General features: G+C 36.9%; 1 protein-coding gene across 4 annotated transcripts in view; it reads left to right on the top strand.

Moving 5' to 3' along the window:
* Nucleotides 1–18,394, top strand: part of MIPOL1 (mirror-image polydactyly 1) — a 183,837-nt gene that overhangs the window by 139,251 nt on the left and 26,192 nt on the right. For all 4 annotated transcript variants that reach the window (XM_088145358.1, XM_088145359.1, XM_088145360.1 and 1 more), the window contains exon 10: nucleotides 15,921–16,151. In XM_088145358.1, the coding sequence (XP_088001484.1) occupies nucleotides 15,921–16,151 (231 nt within the window). The remainder of the gene's footprint in view (nucleotides 1–15,920; nucleotides 16,152–18,394) is intronic.

Raw genomic sequence — 18,394 nt, 5'->3', positions numbered from 1 at the left:
TCTCCAGACAAGAAGTGTTTTTATTACAACAGGCTTTTCAATGTTTGTTTTTTTATTGGTTGGGTTAGAAGTAGAAATTCCAAAAAGAACATGGGGTCCCCAAGTCTGTGTTTCCCTTGTAATTGTTACTGCAGAGATTGGAGGTGACTTGCCGAGGAGAATCAGCAGGAAGAAGTATAACCCTTCCCATGTCCATTGATTTTCTCTTCCAAAAGCCTCCCAACAGTTTTAATAGCTTTTTCCCCTCCCCCTCAAGCTCAGCTGGACTCCAAAACCTCAGAGTTTAGCCTTCCTGAAGGAAAATTATGCTAGGTGGGGGAAGACATATGCAGAAGAGAATGAATAGCCATTGGAGGAGTTATAAAGCCCCTCCTTCCATCTTTCCTTTCCAAAAAGGGCCTGAATTTCCAGTATCTTTGCATGATTACATTGTGCCTATGAATTTGGTATTGGTTTTATTAGGTTGCTCTTCTAGCTGTTTTCCACCATTCTTGATGATTAATATGTTAAGTATTTAAGTAGGAAACAACAGCAGCAATAGTAATCGCACTTTCTTAGGAGTAGTTCACAATGAACTTAATGAGTCTTATGTCTGAGTAGACATGCATATGATTGTATTAGAAGACAACTTGATCTTTTCCACCAGACAGTTAAGATTTCAGTTTCTTTCAACCCTACCCAACATGATCAAATCATGGGATTGTGATCCAAAGCATCTGGAGGACACCAACTTGCAGGGGCATCTGTGGGGGGACAAGGGTGTCAAAAATGTCAGGATGGCATCCGTGACCACACAATTGCCACTTTTTTACATGCATCACATGCCAAACACTTAAAAAAGAGCTCATACAGTCACAGACGGAATCTTGACTTTTTTGATCCCCCATGCGGCTGCCTCTGCACATCAGTAGAGTATGATTTAAATTTAGTTGTTCAAGAGATGGATAAAAAGTTCCATGTTGGATAAGAACTTTAATTTTTAATTGTACTCCACAATTCCCCAAATTAGGAAGTAATCATCTGTAGTACTGAAATCCATTATCTCGATAGAGATACCAGTAGTTAGTTATCCAGCCAATATAAGAAATATATTGCCATCAATACATACACACACACACACACACATACACACACAGACTAATGGAATAATATTTTCTTCTATTTTCTTCTGTGTTGGATTTTTAAAAAGAAACACCTGATTTCCTCAAAGGGTTTGCCAAGAGTATTTTCATCCCAGGAGCCATTATAACCAAGGAAGAAGGTGGAATTGACATTGAAATTTCTCAGTTTTGACTAATTACTTTTTTGTACAATTGTAAAATCTTACCCATCTTTAAGGAACTTTTTCTTAATGCCTTCATAGAAACCTAGAACTTGACATTCCAATTCCAGTCCTATTTATCTTGTACACTTCTATCCTGTCTCTCCTCCATCAAGGAATTCAAGGCAGCATCCCTGAAGCTTGTCCCCTGTCTGAACACTGCTTAGCAGCATCAAGTTAATTTGTCTTCACCTGTGCCCCAAACTCATTCATTTTTATTCATTTAATTAGATTTTTATCCTGCTTTTCTGTCCAGAAGGCACTAACCATTCTAGTGGCTTGATTCTTGCCAAAAGAAAGATCAAGTCTAAAAAGTCTAATCAGCACCAATATTTTTTCTTAAATTAGAAAAAGCAATATTGTTCAGATAAGTTTCATGCCTCTCCCACAACACTTTTTTGAAAAAGAGGTATGCAACCTTGAGGTCCCAGGACTACCCAGAGCTTGCCAAAGCATTGTGTGTGACTCCCAGAGCCTCTCCAAAAGTGGCTGCTTCATGATAAGTTTTTAACATGACAAAAGGGATAAAATACTAAATACATAAGAAATAATTAAATAAAATTTAGCTTTTGTCCTATTTCCATTTATTTTGTGGGGTACAGCCCCCAGCCTGGTGCTCAAAGATCAAGAAGATTGGCCACTTGGCTATGAAATGTCCATCAAGTAGTTTGGTTGTGCATAGGGAAACTCCTCAGGCACACTGAGAGAGGATTGCATTTCTTTTTAATTTGAAATATAAATATATTTATAAATATAAATATAAATATAAATAAAATCAGTCATGGAGAATCGTTTCAACTTGCCATCCAAGCTTCTTTCATCAGTTGCCCAGGCATCAGTCTTTTTTTCTGGCCAGTGCTGAGAGAAGATGTGCAAGGGCCAGGACATGGCCTCTCCAGAGGATTTGCATGACTTCACTAAGGCCATGCAGCTTCAGTAAGAGAAGGGAAGTGAGGCTGATGCATGTTTGTGTAAATGAATGTATGAAAATGGAGGCAGTAGCATTAGCAGCAGAAGGGCTGCTCTCTGCAATCTTGTGCAGCCCTTTCATTCCAACAAGGGCCAGTCAGTCTGAAAACATTCCACACTCAGTTTAAAATGCTTTTAATCAACCCTGACTCTTGAATGACAGTCACAGCACCTTTCCTTGAGGTCTTTAACTGATGTGAAATTTGGTATTGCCTCTTATACATTGTTACAAGGAGTGTGATAATTCTGTGAATTCTGTTGCCCCCAAAATAAGATTGTTGGCTATTTTAGTTTCCACATTACTATAAATGAGGAATCTGTTGCTGTGTTGTGAAGCTGAAAGAAACTCAGATTTGTTCATATTGGTTTTACGTTGCATCAAAAAAAGCTGCTTTAAATTCTTCACCAAATTCTTTGGGAGGATAATAGTAAGAAAGAAGAGCAGGGTTTAGAAGCAGACCAATGTGGAATCACAATAGGATGCCCACTGTTACAAGACAGAGGGTAACAATAGTGTCGCAAAAGCTAATCTATGTTTATCCAATAGTGGTATTAAAACTAATGATGTTGTAGATAATACAAGTCATCTTATCAGGCCTTTAGGTTTCCAGGGTGCAGTTCTCTGACCCCAAGTTATTACCGAATGGCATCTTTAAGGTTTCTCCTACCACCACCACACACACAAACACAGACAAGTTTAACAACTTTAGCTGGATTTACAATTTTTTTAGAAAAGAAAACATTTGGTCTATATATATTTTATTAGGAAGAAATGCAGTGATGGAATGATTGAAGAACTAGCAGAAATCATTTTTGAAGAAGCTTTACATGCAAATTTCGTGCTAACTCCTATCCAGCTGACTATTCTGTAAGGTTTTTGTGACATGTGGTATAGCTTGTTTGTGAACCAAGTTCCAAATATATTCTTAAACTGTAGAAGTTCAATTTCTTAGAGAAGCAAAGGGATTAAATTACCTCACATTGTAAACCAAAACTGAAATATTTTGGTCCTGTTGTTGTTGTTTTAAATGCAACCTACATAGGAAAAGGAAAGAACAGTAGAGGCCTGTTTATTCCTTCCACTGCTGGACAATTGACATCATCCATGGCAGGGCAGCAACATGATGGATTTTTCATCCCAGCAGATTATTTTTTTAATTCCCCTCTCCAAAGAAAAGCGATGGGAGGGGGAAATGGCATCATTGAGGGGCCTAATTCCAGAATATTGTGGAGGAACCTGCAATCCCTTTTTGGGCTTAGCATGAGCAAGATCATTTCTGGCATTTTATTTCCATATAGGAATCGTTGGGGCTTCTATCACAAATCTGACCTTTGCATTGTTGGAAGTTTTGTTTGAGCAGTTCAAAACTGATAACTCTCAAACAAGTTAAGACTATGGTTTTTATTTCCACTGAAATCAGTTGGATATGTTTCAACTAAGAGTTACTAAAATACTATATTAATGTTAATGAATAATAGCAAAAATGAATTATGGAACATTAAATTATGAACCTGTTGATCTCAAGTTGGCTGTTAGAATTGCAGGCATACAAGGTGTTTAGTGGGTTGTGTTTTCTGCAAATCAAAATGATAATATAAATGGAAAGTTCTAACAGTTTTACAATAACCCATTGGCATTATACTTCAGTATATTTTGTCTTCTTTGTTTATATACAATAATCCCAAGTAACACACAAAGTAGGTGTGTTACTAGGTCAATAGGTACAGAGTTCTGGAAAAAGTGTTTATTATTTCTTTATTTAAACAATTTATAAGGCCCAAAAGCGACTCTGGGCACTATGCAAGGATTAAAAACAAGAACAATAGTTTAACACAGTGTTTCTCAACCTTGGCAACTTTAAGACATGTGGACTTAAATTCCCAGAATTCCCCAACCAACCATGCTGGCTGGGGAATTCTGGGAATGAAGTCCACATGTCCTAAAGTTGCCAAGGTTGAGAAATAATGATTTAACAAAACCCTAACATCCAAGGCCACAAACACAATCCAACTCATAAAGGAACAACATCAACCAACATTGACAAACAGAACTTGTGTAATCCCACAGGCCAAACACCTGGGGGAACAGATGGTTCTTCTATGCCTTAATGAAGGCTAACAGGGTGAGGGCCTTCCTAGTCTCTGGAGGGGTGCTGTTCCATGGGCCTTTTTTTAAAGCCTGCACTCAACCCAGAGCTTCAGTCATTAGCACTCTGGGAGTTCCAGGCAAACAAGCTAACACGCAGGCTCTATTCTGGCCACAGTATTATACACAGTAATGAGTTTGTTCCACGATACTGAATTATTTTTACAAACTGTTTCTCTTTAAAACATGCTGCAACTCTACTAGTGTTGTTTATGTGTGTGGAGGGGGAAATTAAAAAAAATTTGGTAGCATCTTCATTGCATATGTATTGAAACCTCAGACTTAAATAATAATCAAAGAAATGTATGCTAGAAAAGTTAGCCGAGAGTGGGATAAAGGAGCTTGGCTCCAGTATGCATGTCAGTGCTATTTTTTTCAGCAACATGTGTTTAAGGGAGTTTGCTTTATGTCTTACAACTTTAAAAGTATGTGGATGTGTTTTAACTGCCTCAGAATTCTCCAAGCCTGTCATGGCCGACTGCGAGTGAATATACAAATAAAAGAAACGATCTTAAAATAACATTAGCATTTTGACATATGCCTACAGAAGCTAGGCAAGTCAGAGTGATCCCATTAGCTCAATGTGATCCCATTAGTTGAATTGTTCCGTCTGCCTCCTTTCATCTAAGGAACAGTTCTCACATTCCATTTGTCACTACTTGATGAGGCAGGCTGCTGAAATTCTTCTCCACAGGATAGTCGTTCACTCTTATAAGTTTGAACTTTTCTCCTTGGGTGCTCCTGAGATCATCTTTTAAGTGCCCCAAATCTAAATTACAGGAAGGATGGTTGCATTTCAAATCAGAATTATGTGTTATGTTTTAATCTATGAGTGTACTTTTATATGTTCCAGAAAATTGTGCTGCATTTAAGTCTCTTGTGAATTGTACTGCTTGGACAAATGACACCTTTCATTCCAAAAACATACAGTTTCCTGGGTTGACAGTTTTTATTCCCTCGACACTTTAGATCACTTTCTTCCTCTCAAAACAATTTTGTTAGAATTATTCACTCTCAGAAACATGCAGGGTACTTTGTAGGCCAAGGAACGTATGGAAAATTTCATGTCTCGGTAATGGTTTTTCCTAAATAGTGCATTTCATTCTCCTCTTCCTCCTCATTTCCTTGGTAAAACATTTGTTTACAATGAGATCGTGAAGAAAATACACTACATTCTGCATTAGCATTTGGGTTGATTGGAAATACACACACACACACACACACACACACATTCACACATACTCACACACAGCCCAGGTCAGTCTTGACTCCTGTTGACTGTCTGGACAACTGCAGTTTTCTTGGCAAAATTTCATAAGTGGTTTGCCATTGCCTCCTTCCTATGGCTGAGAGAAAGTGACTGGCCCAGGGTCACCCAGCTGGCTTTGTGCCTAAGGTAGGTCTAGAACTGATGGTGTTCTGGTTTCTAGCCTGGCGCCTTACTGCACCAAACTGGTTCTCTGCACCAAACTGGTTCTCTGATAACATTTACAATAAATCTATTGATATTATAACTGCTGGAAAGATGATGAATTAGAGTTAGGAATCAGTCTGTGTTTTCATATAACTTAAAATATGTACTTTAAGTAAGTACTACTTACTTAATACGTAATTAGTGGCTATGCCTAAGTAAGCCTGTTTTGCATCATCTGTTTTGCTTAAAATTGGTATTAATTTTCTCCCAACCAAAAATTCTTCTTCCTCATTTTTTTTCCTTTTATGTTGATAACACATATCCCTGATTTCTTAGGAAAGTGCTTTTATAAAATTTTACAATTTTATACTGCTAGATGTGCTATAAGGAAATACACTTATAATTGAGCAAACTCTGACTGCTAATTTTCACCTTTTTGAAAGACATATCTCAGTGAAGCTGCATTAACATATTGCATAAGTTATTTGAGTGATAAAAATAAAAGGTAGGAGCAGATCCTTCACCAAATGGCCTATAAAGTATTCATCCTGAGCTTCTGCTCCCTTCCTTCCTTCCTTCCTTCCTTCCTCCCTTTATTTATTAAATTTATATGCCACCCAGCTCCCCCAGATTGGTAACATCAATGTCTACTAGACATTTAACTGTCTCTTTTGCATATGAGGAAAGGCATCCTTTGGGGACAAGTTTTATATAAGAGATAGACCCAAATCTTGGGATTTTTTTTCCCATGCTCAAAAAGGGGAAATTACAATCTTCTTCAAAAGATGCCTGAGATTCAGGGGTATCTTTGTTCTTTGATGCTTTCCAAGACTCATATAAATTAGCCTTGCGTGTGATAATGAGCCCTCCTTAGTTAGCTACTTTCTTAAATGAAGAAAGCCACAGAAACTAGACTCATCATCAAAATACCTTTACTTAGTATCTGGAAGTATAGCTGTAGCATTACCAGATGGGTGAGTATATTGATTCTGGATGGTTAAAAATACTGTAAGCAGTTCAGAATCCATCAGTATGAGTGGGTGTTTATCTAGAAAACCAACCTAGCATAAACCAAGTCACATTATTAGAGTTAACTTCTGAAAACACAGGGCTAGCTATATAGCTTTGTAACTTTTCCTGCTATATGATTTTCACCATGACATTTTAAAATATAAAAATATAAGCATTACCATTTTTCATTAACAGCATTATTCAGAAAAATGAAACTGTAGAACTGTTATCTAGAGAGAGGGAGATATACAGAGATAAAATTGCTCTTCTTAGTGAAATAGTACCTGGTGAAAGGAGTGAATTCTGTTGACACCATTGTTTAGTTTTTGTTTCAATGAAATCAATGTAGGCAATAGATTACACTGCCTATTGGTGGTAAACAAAAGCTCACCTAATTAACACTAAGGAAATAAGTTAAATTATACATCATATTAGCTTAGCTATTTATTCGTTATGGAATAAACTGGTAAAGGTAGAGTTTTTCTGGGGTTTCTCCTCTAGGGGCATCGTACACATTTCTGAATCAAGCTTTTGTCTTCGCAACAGACTTTGCGTTACAACAGCTTTTAGTGCAAGTTATTGCAATTCTTTTTGCATAAAACAGGTCATTCAGAGTTCATCTGTAGGTGGAGCAGGCAAGGTGGATTGGGGGACAGTTCTAATAGATCCATTTCAATAATTAAGTCATGCATTTTTTTTTCCTCAACAAAACCTGTAAGTCGGGTTTAGCCAGGTGGGAACTAGGGTTTTTTTTTTTTAATGGCTGTTATCTTTGTCAAAAGGAATATTATGAAAATAAGGAATTGCCGTGAATATTTTAACACTTGACTAAACAGAGGAATCATTCTACTATTCACGAAACTCATTTAGCAATACATCCTACCCACACCCTAAAGTTTCTATTGATGATCAGTTCTAATGCAGTTTCTATTGATTATCCCTTCATTAAGCTCATTCAGTATCTTTGAAATTATTTAGTAAGTGGAATTAATTAGCTAACACTAAAATTCATTAGTATTTCTAATATACTCATGCATTGATACATTCATACACTTTAATACTGGTATATGCTTGAATGAACATTCTTTTCTTAAATCCATATTTTGGAAAAGGTGAACCACAAGCCCACTTTAGCTTTAGAGATTCTGTCAGGAATTTTTTCAATCCAGAATACTTATAAGCCTACATGGAATAATAGCTGCATTGTTCTTCTCTAGAATGGAATTTTTTTTATCATTTTATGATGCTCAGGAGAAATGAAATGAATGTGAATGAAGCTACAATAGCAGTAGGTTCTGAAAAATGTCTCCTATGTTACTGCCATAGGGTTACATTTTATTAGGCTAACTTTAGATGTACTTTACCTCAGAAATATTCACACACATTAAGTAACCCAGATTTCTTTAATATAAATGCAGAAAAAGCAACTAAAGATTAAGAAGATTGTCTTTATAAGGGAAATTATTTAAACAGTTTGGCTACTTTAGAATAAACATTATGAAAAAAATTCAGCATTATGGAGCTGCATAAAAGCACAAACAATGCGTATCACACTCTAAATGGGCAAATTCTGTCCATGAATTCATGATCTCATTGTAAAGTAAAAGACAGCAGATTTCAAAAATATAAAACAGAACTTTTTCATTGAACTATGGATGTTGCATAATGGGCTTTCTAAAAGTAAGGGCAAAAACATAGGATTCCTCAACTTTTTTGAGCTAGTGAGCCAGTTTTGGAGAATGTAGACTTCTTTGGGAGAAAGAATAATACAAAATCATAATTATAATGTAGTTGTTGCTATTATCATGGGAACACAAAGAAAATGATTGCCATGGGGGATATCACAGAAGGTGCAGCCAGTCAAAAAATATCCATTTAGCATAACTGGTGAGGTTATTCCTTGCCACCCTCTCTAACTCCCCACAACACTCATGATCCAAAGAGAACTTACTTTATCTGTAGTTATGTTTATTTTCTAAGAATACCTTTTGTATTTATGTGGAATCCAAGACACTTCTAGAAATAAAAATGATGCTAAAGGCTAGTTCTTCATTTTGCATCATGCCAGCTGCCTTTTAAAAAATGTAAAAATTTATTTATTTAGTATTTATTTATTTATTTTAAGTACAGTGGATTTGGAGGGTTGGTCAGTGCCATGATGTTATGTTGGCAGTCCCAGCCAAGGGATAAGTGCCTGTTTATCACAGGCTAATGACTTTCTCATGAATATCATTCCTGTGGACCATCACAGGAAGACCATATTTTCCTTTAAAATGTAACTAGGGGATCTGTTTTTTTAGGTAAGTCCTGTCAAGCTGACTTCAGGGATATACACTTTTGATATTCATTATTATATCAAGAATAATGTAGTGGCCTGATTCAAATAAATGTTATTCCTGAGCCATCAACATGACACTCAGAAATCAAAAAGAAGATTACTCACTGTTGCTCTAAAATGTGCAGCCAGGTTGGTTACTTGCCTGTTAGTTTGGCCATCAATGTGGAAGTGCCTCAGGCAGTACACAGAAAGACTAAACAGAGCTGGGATACTCCTGTTCTCCCTTCCCTTATACATGGGGACATGTTCAGATTAAATGCACGTAAAAGGCAATGAGATATATATGTTTTAATCTCACACTGGCTCCTTTGAATCAGCTATAGAGCTGAGATGTATGTATCTTGCATGTTCTTTGTATAGGCCAAAGTCTGATATGCCATGCCTGCATGAACCTGAACAAACAGTGGACAAGGGGAATATTTTAAGTATTGTAAGCTGCCCAGAGTAGCTATGGAGTTGGGTGGCCTCAAAATCAAAATAATAAATAAATGAAACAATGAATATACACCAATCAGCAGATCAACAAACTCCTATGTTATCTAGATTGCTGATTACAATATAAGTGGTTGATGCTAATTTAACCCCAGTTGAAAACATCCTTTTGGTTGCAACAAAGGTTAATGTACGTTTTTTGATCACTAAGACCTTTCTCAACCAAAACCTATATTCAGCACCGCACTTTTCAGTGTTTAAAACTCCGCCCTCCCAATTCATGTTATACAAATATGATGGATACAAAGAGGTGGCCACTCTTTTTCATGCATTCTTCACTGGGGGGCAGGAGGAGAGAGTGAATGGTAATTAGCCTACCTGTTTCCATCTCATTTCTGATCACACATCTCTGCTCCATTTTATGTGTTGAAGCTATCCTCCTTCAATGACAAAACCCCTAGACTCACATAGCTTCCATGTACAATTGAGAATCCTACGAATGTTTAACAAAAGCTGAGTTAGCAATATGATCTGGAATGCCAGTGAGATCATTCCCATTCTGCCCCAACCACAGTACAGTGCACGCATGAGTGCAGCTATCTTCTATGGGCAGCATCTCTAGATAAGATAAGAAATGACCAATAGTGTGGTTATTCTAAATATATGACTGTGTTATCAATGAAAAATATAGTTTCCAAAGTTTCTTCCTTGTCAATCATATCTTTGTCTTCCTTATTTCAAGATCTTTGCTTGAGAAAAAGCAACAGTGGGCGTGTGTGCTGCACACAGTGGATTGGCTCCAAAGCTTTGTTTCCTCTGATGAAAAGGTCCAACCCAATGACTATATACAGGAAGAAATAAATTAAACCATTTTAATGCATAAGAAGAAAAAAGACAGTTAATAAATAATACTGGAGTTAATGCAAGCATTTCGAGGGCTAAGAAGTCTCTGATTTGAGCTCAGTTCATGCCATTTTCTTGGCAGCAATAAGGAAGTGGTTTCCTATTGCCTTTGAGGGCTATTTTTGTAAATTCAGTCTGCTTTCAGCATATAATTGGCCTGTTTGATTGAACAAGAACAGGGATAGGCAACTTGATCTCTCTCTCCAGATAGCTGTCTGAGGAAGACTGTAGTTGCAGTCCAAAATTCCTGGAGGCACTAAATTTCCTACTCCTGAACTAGAAGCTCACATGTACTTTGGTCCTTTAATTTAATTAAAAACAATTAAATGCAACACTCTTAGCCTGGATCCAGCTCGTTATGTGCTTTCAAGTTTACAAAATAAAATCTTTTTTAAAAAATCTTTTTAAAGTAGAGTATTTTCACTGACAGGCACAGAGGCCAGTTGAATATCCTTTATTCAAAGTCAGCTGAAATAAATCAAGCATTTTGCATCAGGGCTATATAATGACTGAACAAATTCTGAAGAGAGAGGGAAGATAAAGGTTCTTTTAAGAGTTCTTTAAGGTATCAGTTTGATAACAACCAAAACACCTTTACTGCCATTAAACATTTACCAAGACTTGGCTTTCAGGAGAGAGGCAGTTTAGAGCAGTGTGCTTGGCTCCATGCATTGGTATTGATTAGCTATCAGAAGGACATAGTTAATGAGTAACTTTAGGTATCACTGAGCACTCAACATTGTTGTCAGGACTCTGGCTCTTTTTTTCTCTTCTCTCTCTCTCTCACTGAAGACGACCTAAATTAAAGTCACTTGGAACTGACACTAACCCTACTACAGATTGCTCAAGAATCCTAGGGAATGAACAAAAGACTCTGAAAAATCAGTTGATCAATGCTTAAGCAATCCATTCTAGTGGCTCTTGTCATCCCTACTGGACTTTAGAACTGAGCATGTTTACATTTAATTAGAAAGGACACACATTTTACATCACATGGAAGCTATCAATATTGAATTGGAATTGATTTCCGCTTTGTCTCCTGAATCACTATTTCCTTTTTTTTTTTTTTAAATCAGCTTGCAAAATGAGCCATATAAATTTTAAAGCAGGGTAAACATATTCCCTAGAGATAATAATGAAAGTAAATGACAACTAATACAGCTGCTAAAGTGAACTACTTTTTTTGAGGTGATTCAACTGCTTGAAGTGGGTTTCACTGCCAAGGAAATGGCATGGATGGCTCTATAAAATCTCCCAAGGGTTGAAGGAGACTTTACTAAGATGTTGATGTCAACACATTTAATTGAATGGGCCCTTCATCAAATTCTTCTTTGTATCAATTGGTAGAGCTACTAATTTAAATGTGTATTTAAAGGATATACTCAGATGATATATTGTCAGAATGTTTTTGAAGTGAAGTTCTGCAGGGTTTAGGTTTTATTTTTTTACCCTTTCCAATCTGCATCAAATTTTAATTATTTTGTTTGGCTTTCCTAATTGTGAATGTCACGCAACTGCCTATTTAATATAAATATGTTATGCAGTGCAATTGTATGTATATTTACTTGGAAATAAACCCAGCTGTGCCCAGTAGGCTTTATTCTACTTAGGAAAGACTACAGCTCAGCGACAGAGCATCATTTTAATTTGCAGAAGATTCCTGCGTGCAAATCCTGGTATCTCCATGAACTGCTCCTACTAGCCAGTGCTGGAAAACAGTTTCCTTTGTACATACTCTAAATGAGTGTATATGATTGCAGCCCTCAGTAATACTCAATTCAGGGTTGGCAGTGAGGCTTGGAACAGAAGTGCTTGTTGGGGTCAATAGGAACTTTTTACAAAATAAGACATAAGTGTATGTGTGAAGGCTGATCTGGGTTCAGTTTTGGTTGAGGTGAGGAAGCCAAAAAATCCATTCTAGTGACTCTTGTCATCCCTTTTGCAGCACCTAGAGCACTGCTGGAATAGGCACGATCCAGCATTTTGGAGCTTTTCCTGTTTGGGGGTGGGTAGGAAAAAATTAAGCAACAATCTGGATATGTTATACCTTGCAGAGAACAATAAGCTGGGAATGTTTGATTGCTATGCATATAACATAACAACTCTGAACTGAATGGATGGATGTCCCATATCAGACTGTGACCAGGGAAACAACCCCCCCCCCTTTCTTTTTGGCTCCTTTGATCATTACCACCCTGAAAAATTCAGTATAGAAAAAGAATGTAAATTGAACAGATTGCACAATGAAGCATACAAATGACAAAAGAACTACAGTTCTGAAACATGTGGTCAAAAAGGTGGCCAAGTCAAAAATGATTTCAACTACTTTCATGTGAAGGAAGCTTAAGCAGAGAACATTGAGTAATACAATATAGCCATCCAAGTAGGAAATGCATCATGAAAAAAGAAGAACAGTAAGATACAGGTTTGCATAACATTTACATATCCTTTTGTGTGGAAGTGTACAAGTGGGTGCATGCAAATAGTGGGGAAAACTAAACAGGTAACAGTGTGCAGTTGTAGTTGTTGTACCTCCTGGGTCTGCTGCTAATTGTTCCATGTGAAGTCAAAGCTCCTGCTTCACATATTAATCTTCAACTTGGTTCTTCATCTTTAAATTGGACATATACTGGGCAGCCATTCAAATAGCGCACTACCCTCATTCAAATAAAACACATGGTCATTCCTTATCTTTGAGCTCTTGGATGTGCTGAAAATCAGATTCTTTACTTAGATTCCATATAGTTGGATGTATAGCTTGAACAGATTGGATCCATTTTTATGACACAAATCTCCACATGTAGCATTACCAAATTAAAAACTGAATTCTAGACTTCCACAAGATGCTTCTTTGATGTGCTACGATAAATTCATGGAAGATAAAATTATCAGTGGCTACTAGTCTGAATGACCATATGCTGTCTATAGACTTCAAAGCAACATGGCCTGAATACCAATTATTAGGGAACAAGGGAAGAAGACTCTTGCTCTCACATCTTGCTTGTGAACTTCCCATCTGCATCTGGATAACTACTCTGTAAGTCAGCTAGATTCATACGTTGTGTTGTGACATAATGTGTTTTGTTTGGTTGGGGTTTGACATGTTGTATGAATCTAGCTATAAGAACTGATAAAGCAGTGTATACCTTAGATATTGTGCACACCCAATCAGTTATGGTTTATTCAACAAATATGCTATATGAACTCAGTCACAGAATGCTGGACTAAAATGGACTTTGGTCTAATCCAACAGGATTCTTATTTTTTTATGTTTAAAAATAGTATAATGATTTCTTCAGCTTGTAGCTCAGCATACTACTTTGAAGTGATTATTCTTTTTCACATGGCAAAAACATGTTTAATATATTTTATCTGCTATTCTTCTAGCAACTTTTTATCTCTTTATACATTATTTATAATTTCAAAATGTCCTTATTTAATTGAATAGATACTTCACATCATTTTCAAACAATCTCAGGTGGTAGGTGTAATGACATACCAATTCCTTGACCTTTAACTTTTATATTCCTATTAAATCAGCTGTATTTTACTTATGCATTCCTGGTGAGTTTTAATTTCTATATGAAATGGCAGTCTGGTTGTGCTTCATTTTTTTCAGAAACAAAAGGACAATGCCAATAAACTTGATGCAAGATTTGTTTGTTCTTTACTACTTGCTTTTCAGTAGGAAAATATAATTTCTATTTAATTTCACACTTACACAGTAATTCAGATGTGTTCAGTCTATGCACCCAATGTTTGTAAATAAGCTTTTAACAAAAGCAGTGTAGGATAAAGAATTCATTGAAATGCCCATTTTGAACGAAAACGTTTGTTTGCTTGTACATTAAATTTACTTTTGTTTTTCCTTATTAAAAATAATTCCAAAGTGGGATATGACATTTCTGTACTAAGTTATTACAGGGGTCCTGCTCAATCATTAAAATGGAAATAATCTGTAAGCCAGTTTCCTGTTTCATAAAAATGTTCTGAGAAAGAAAAAATAAGGAATAACCCCATCTAGGCTTCCCTGCGGAAATTTTAGGAAGGGTGCGACAAAGTATATAAAATGTATTGTATCACATTCAGCAGCTGCTTTAAACATTTCTTGTCCTTTACACTAGCCAATCAGATGATCAAAGCTGAACTCTGATTTCCACACATTGAAACGTGCACATACACACACTTGTGCATGCACAAGCATATTCCCGATACTAGCACCTGATCAGAGTTCCTGGACAAAAGGGAAAAGGTGCATGAACCTAGAAAGCTTGAGCATAGTCATGGAATAGTGAAGTAGCTACCCAGTTCCTCCCGGGAATCTTGCTTCAAATTGTTTGGTTCCCCTACCTCAGTGTTGTCCACACTTGGCCCCTTTAAGATGAGTGGACTTCAACTCCCAGAATTCCCCAGCCAGCCATGCTGGCTGGGGAATTCTGGGAGTTGAAGTCCACTCATCTTAAAGGGGCCAAGTGTGGACAACACTGCCCTACCTGATGTCTCTTCTGGCTTCCAGCCATCTGTCAATCCATTGATTATCAGGTTTTCAACATGACAACATGACAACTCCAGGAGTCAACTAAAAACTGCTTATTGGACTGTTGGTGGCAACAACTGCTGCTAGATGAGGATGCATATGGGCTGTGGGCTTCTTATTCCTGAAGGAAGCTGAAGCTGACTTGGCTACATCCCCTGAAGATAAGACAGGCAGAAATCATAAAACATAGCTTCGGGTTCACATCCTGCTCCTATGAGTGCAGATCCCTAAACTTAGATCTACACTGTTCTGCTCAGTAAAGATGACTTTGTATCCGGTGACAACTTCCATGTGGAAGGTAGGCATACGTATACAGGAGCCTGATTACAGTATGAACTGGCTTATTCTGAAGTTGCTACTCTTTTTTTCATTCAGATGTACTCTGTGAAGTTGCTTCTCAGAAATAAAGAATTTCTGCAGTATCTATATATCTATATCATATCTTAAAGATATTCACTTGCATTTTCACTGGAGTTTCTCTCTGAGAAAGAATTCTTGTGTTGACAAAGGTAAGAGATTTGGGATTTATTGTACAAATCAGAAGCAACTTGTACCTGTAAAGACAGAGAAACTCCTGAATAATATTTGCTTCTACTTACAGATTCATGTAAAGAAAAACAGTCAAAAGGCTCCAAAGAATTAAGCTGCTGAATCAGCTCTATATTCATTTAAATGTATTGTAAAACTATCATGAGTGACATAACAGATTTTCTTATGTCGCTGAATGTACTTAATGGTCATGAATGGATGAGTATGTGCATGCATTCATGTCACTTAGATGCTATATTTAAAATTAACATTGTTAATTGTATTGGTCACCACTGACATACATATTTTTTGTTTCACCAGTTTGCATCAAGCTCTATCCCAAGAAGCAAGTCTTAAGGATCAATTCAACTCCACACTTATAACGTATGAAAAAGCTTTGAAAAACAGAGATGATGTTGTCTCCATGCTGCTTCTTCAAAATGAGGAGCTGGAGACCCAGCTCCAGCAAATGGCAGCGGAGAGAACAAACACAGAATTAAAGTTTCAGCAAGCTTCAGATGCTTTGCAAGAGACCACTGAGAAACTTCAAAAGTAAGTCTGCAGCCTGTCTTTTTGAAAAATGCTATTTGTTAACTAAATGGGTCTCTTTCTGGGGCATAAAAAGTACAATAAGAAGATAGAAATACAGTGTACCTCAGGTTACGAATTTAATCCATTCCGTGACTCTGGTCGCAACCCGATTTGTTCGCAACCTGAAGCAAATTTTCCCATAAGGCTCAATGTAATTACCGTTAATCCGTTCCGGCGTCCGTGGACCACGTGGCACAGGCGGAAAAACAGCCGCGGATCACGCGGCAGGGCGGAAAAACGGCCACGGACCGCGTGGCAGGGCGGAAAAACGGCCGCGGACCACGTGGCATGGGCGGAAAAACGGCCGCGGACCACGCGGCAGGGTGGAAAATGGCCGCAGATCTGGTTCGTACCCCGAGGCGGAGTTCGCAAACCGAGGTAAATTTTGCGGCCGGAGCTGGTCGCAACCCGAAAAGTTCGTAAGCAGAGGCGTTCGTAACCCGAGGTACCACTGTACCGAGACATTTTTACAATGCATTCAATCTTTTTTAAGCGATTTAACAGACCTAATAGCCATTTATTTCAAACTTTTGTGCATTGTTTAATCTTTTTTTTTTAATGTTGGTTTCTTTGTAACTAATATAGAATAGTTACAAAATTTGCAGGACAGAGAGGCCACACACACACACACACACACACACAGAGCTTATATTAAATATTTAATTGAAGATTGCTTTACATATCAAAGATTCAATTAGTTGCTGTGGCTATATGGACCACAACAGTTTCATTACATGTTGTAAATATACTTATATTCACAGCTGACATGAGTCATTTCTGATCCACTTGAAACTGAAAATTTGAAAAGGGCATTATTTGATTCAAGTTTGCACTTTGAAACTGTGGGCAAGCCAATTTGAATGAGTGAGTGAGTGAGTGAATGAATGAATGAATGAATGAATGAATGAATGAATGAATGAATACTTCATTAGGGTCAGTAACTAGTACAGCCAATTTGTTCTGAACCAATTTGAGATTTGAATTTGGAAAAAAAAAATTCATTGGATATTTATTTGTTTGTTTTCCAAAACATATATGCTGCCTACTTTTCCAGTTCCAGGCAGGTAACAACATATGAGTTAAACACTGATAGAAGCATCCATAAAACAAATAATGATAATAAAACTATTAAAACTAAATAAAGCTGAAGCTATAATCAACAATTCCAAATGGTCTGTTAGAGGATTGTTTCCATCAGCTTCTGAAACATCAAAGACACACCTTATATGGGGAGCAAGCAAGAGTCTGTATTCAAATAGCCAAGAGTTGAGTTGAACTGAGTTGGGTTACCTAGCACATTAGCACAAATGAGGCAGACCATTATTTGTTAATGTCAAGAGTGGATCTTGGAGAAAAATGGACATAGGCCAGAAATGAAAGAAATGAGAGTAAAAGTAAAATGACTGCAGGGGAGAAAGAATTATAGCTAGGTTCTTCTTCGTCCTACTAATCCATTTATTATTCATGCATTTAAAAGTTTTTATTGAATTTATGTTTAGCATATATTCCAGTTGAAATATATTTATATTATCTTGTTATGGTCTCATCATGTTAATTTAGGTTATTCTCAAATTGTATATTATGTACATGTTACTTGTGGGTATATTTCTATAATTCAACTTTCATGCTTCAAAAAAAGGATGAAGACTGGGCATCTTAGATCCCCAAGCTTTTTAATTTTGCTTTTGCTAAATGAAAATGGCTTTGGATTTTCAGAAGACAAGTGGACAAGTATTATACCATCAATCTCTTTATTCTCTGCAACTCTAATTCCCTTTTAAAACCATCAGATTAATGATTATTGTCAATCTTGTGATCGTGAATTCTGTATTTTGACAATGCTCAGTGTCAGGTGCTTTCTTTTCCCTCTTCAAATATCAGTCTGCTTAACTGGAGGGTTAAGTATTATGGAAGAGAAATAATTAATTCTTCCTATCCAGGTTCTTTAATGTCTATCAAAGAACCATATCCATAACTGTATACACATCTTTCATGCCTTCTTATCCCCTTGCCTGCCTTTTCACTAAACCAAAAAGCCTTAAATGCTTCAGCCTTACCTTACAACTGTCCTTACCTTGGACAGTTGGTCCAACTATTGACTGTTTTGCTGAATCTTTTCCAGTTTTACAAAAATGTTCTTAATGTTGTTGTAATACTTTGCATAGTTATTGCAAAGTATTACAAGTGAGTTATGCCATAGATTT

Source organism: Python bivittatus, unplaced genomic scaffold (assembly GCF_059951505.1).
Source record: "Python bivittatus isolate LINGU-HERP-01145 unplaced genomic scaffold, Pbiv_v1 ctg000480_np1212, whole genome shotgun sequence".
Taxonomy (NCBI): domain Eukaryota; kingdom Metazoa; phylum Chordata; class Lepidosauria; order Squamata; family Pythonidae; genus Python; species Python bivittatus.
This window is presented reverse-complemented; position numbering and strand designations above follow the sequence as displayed.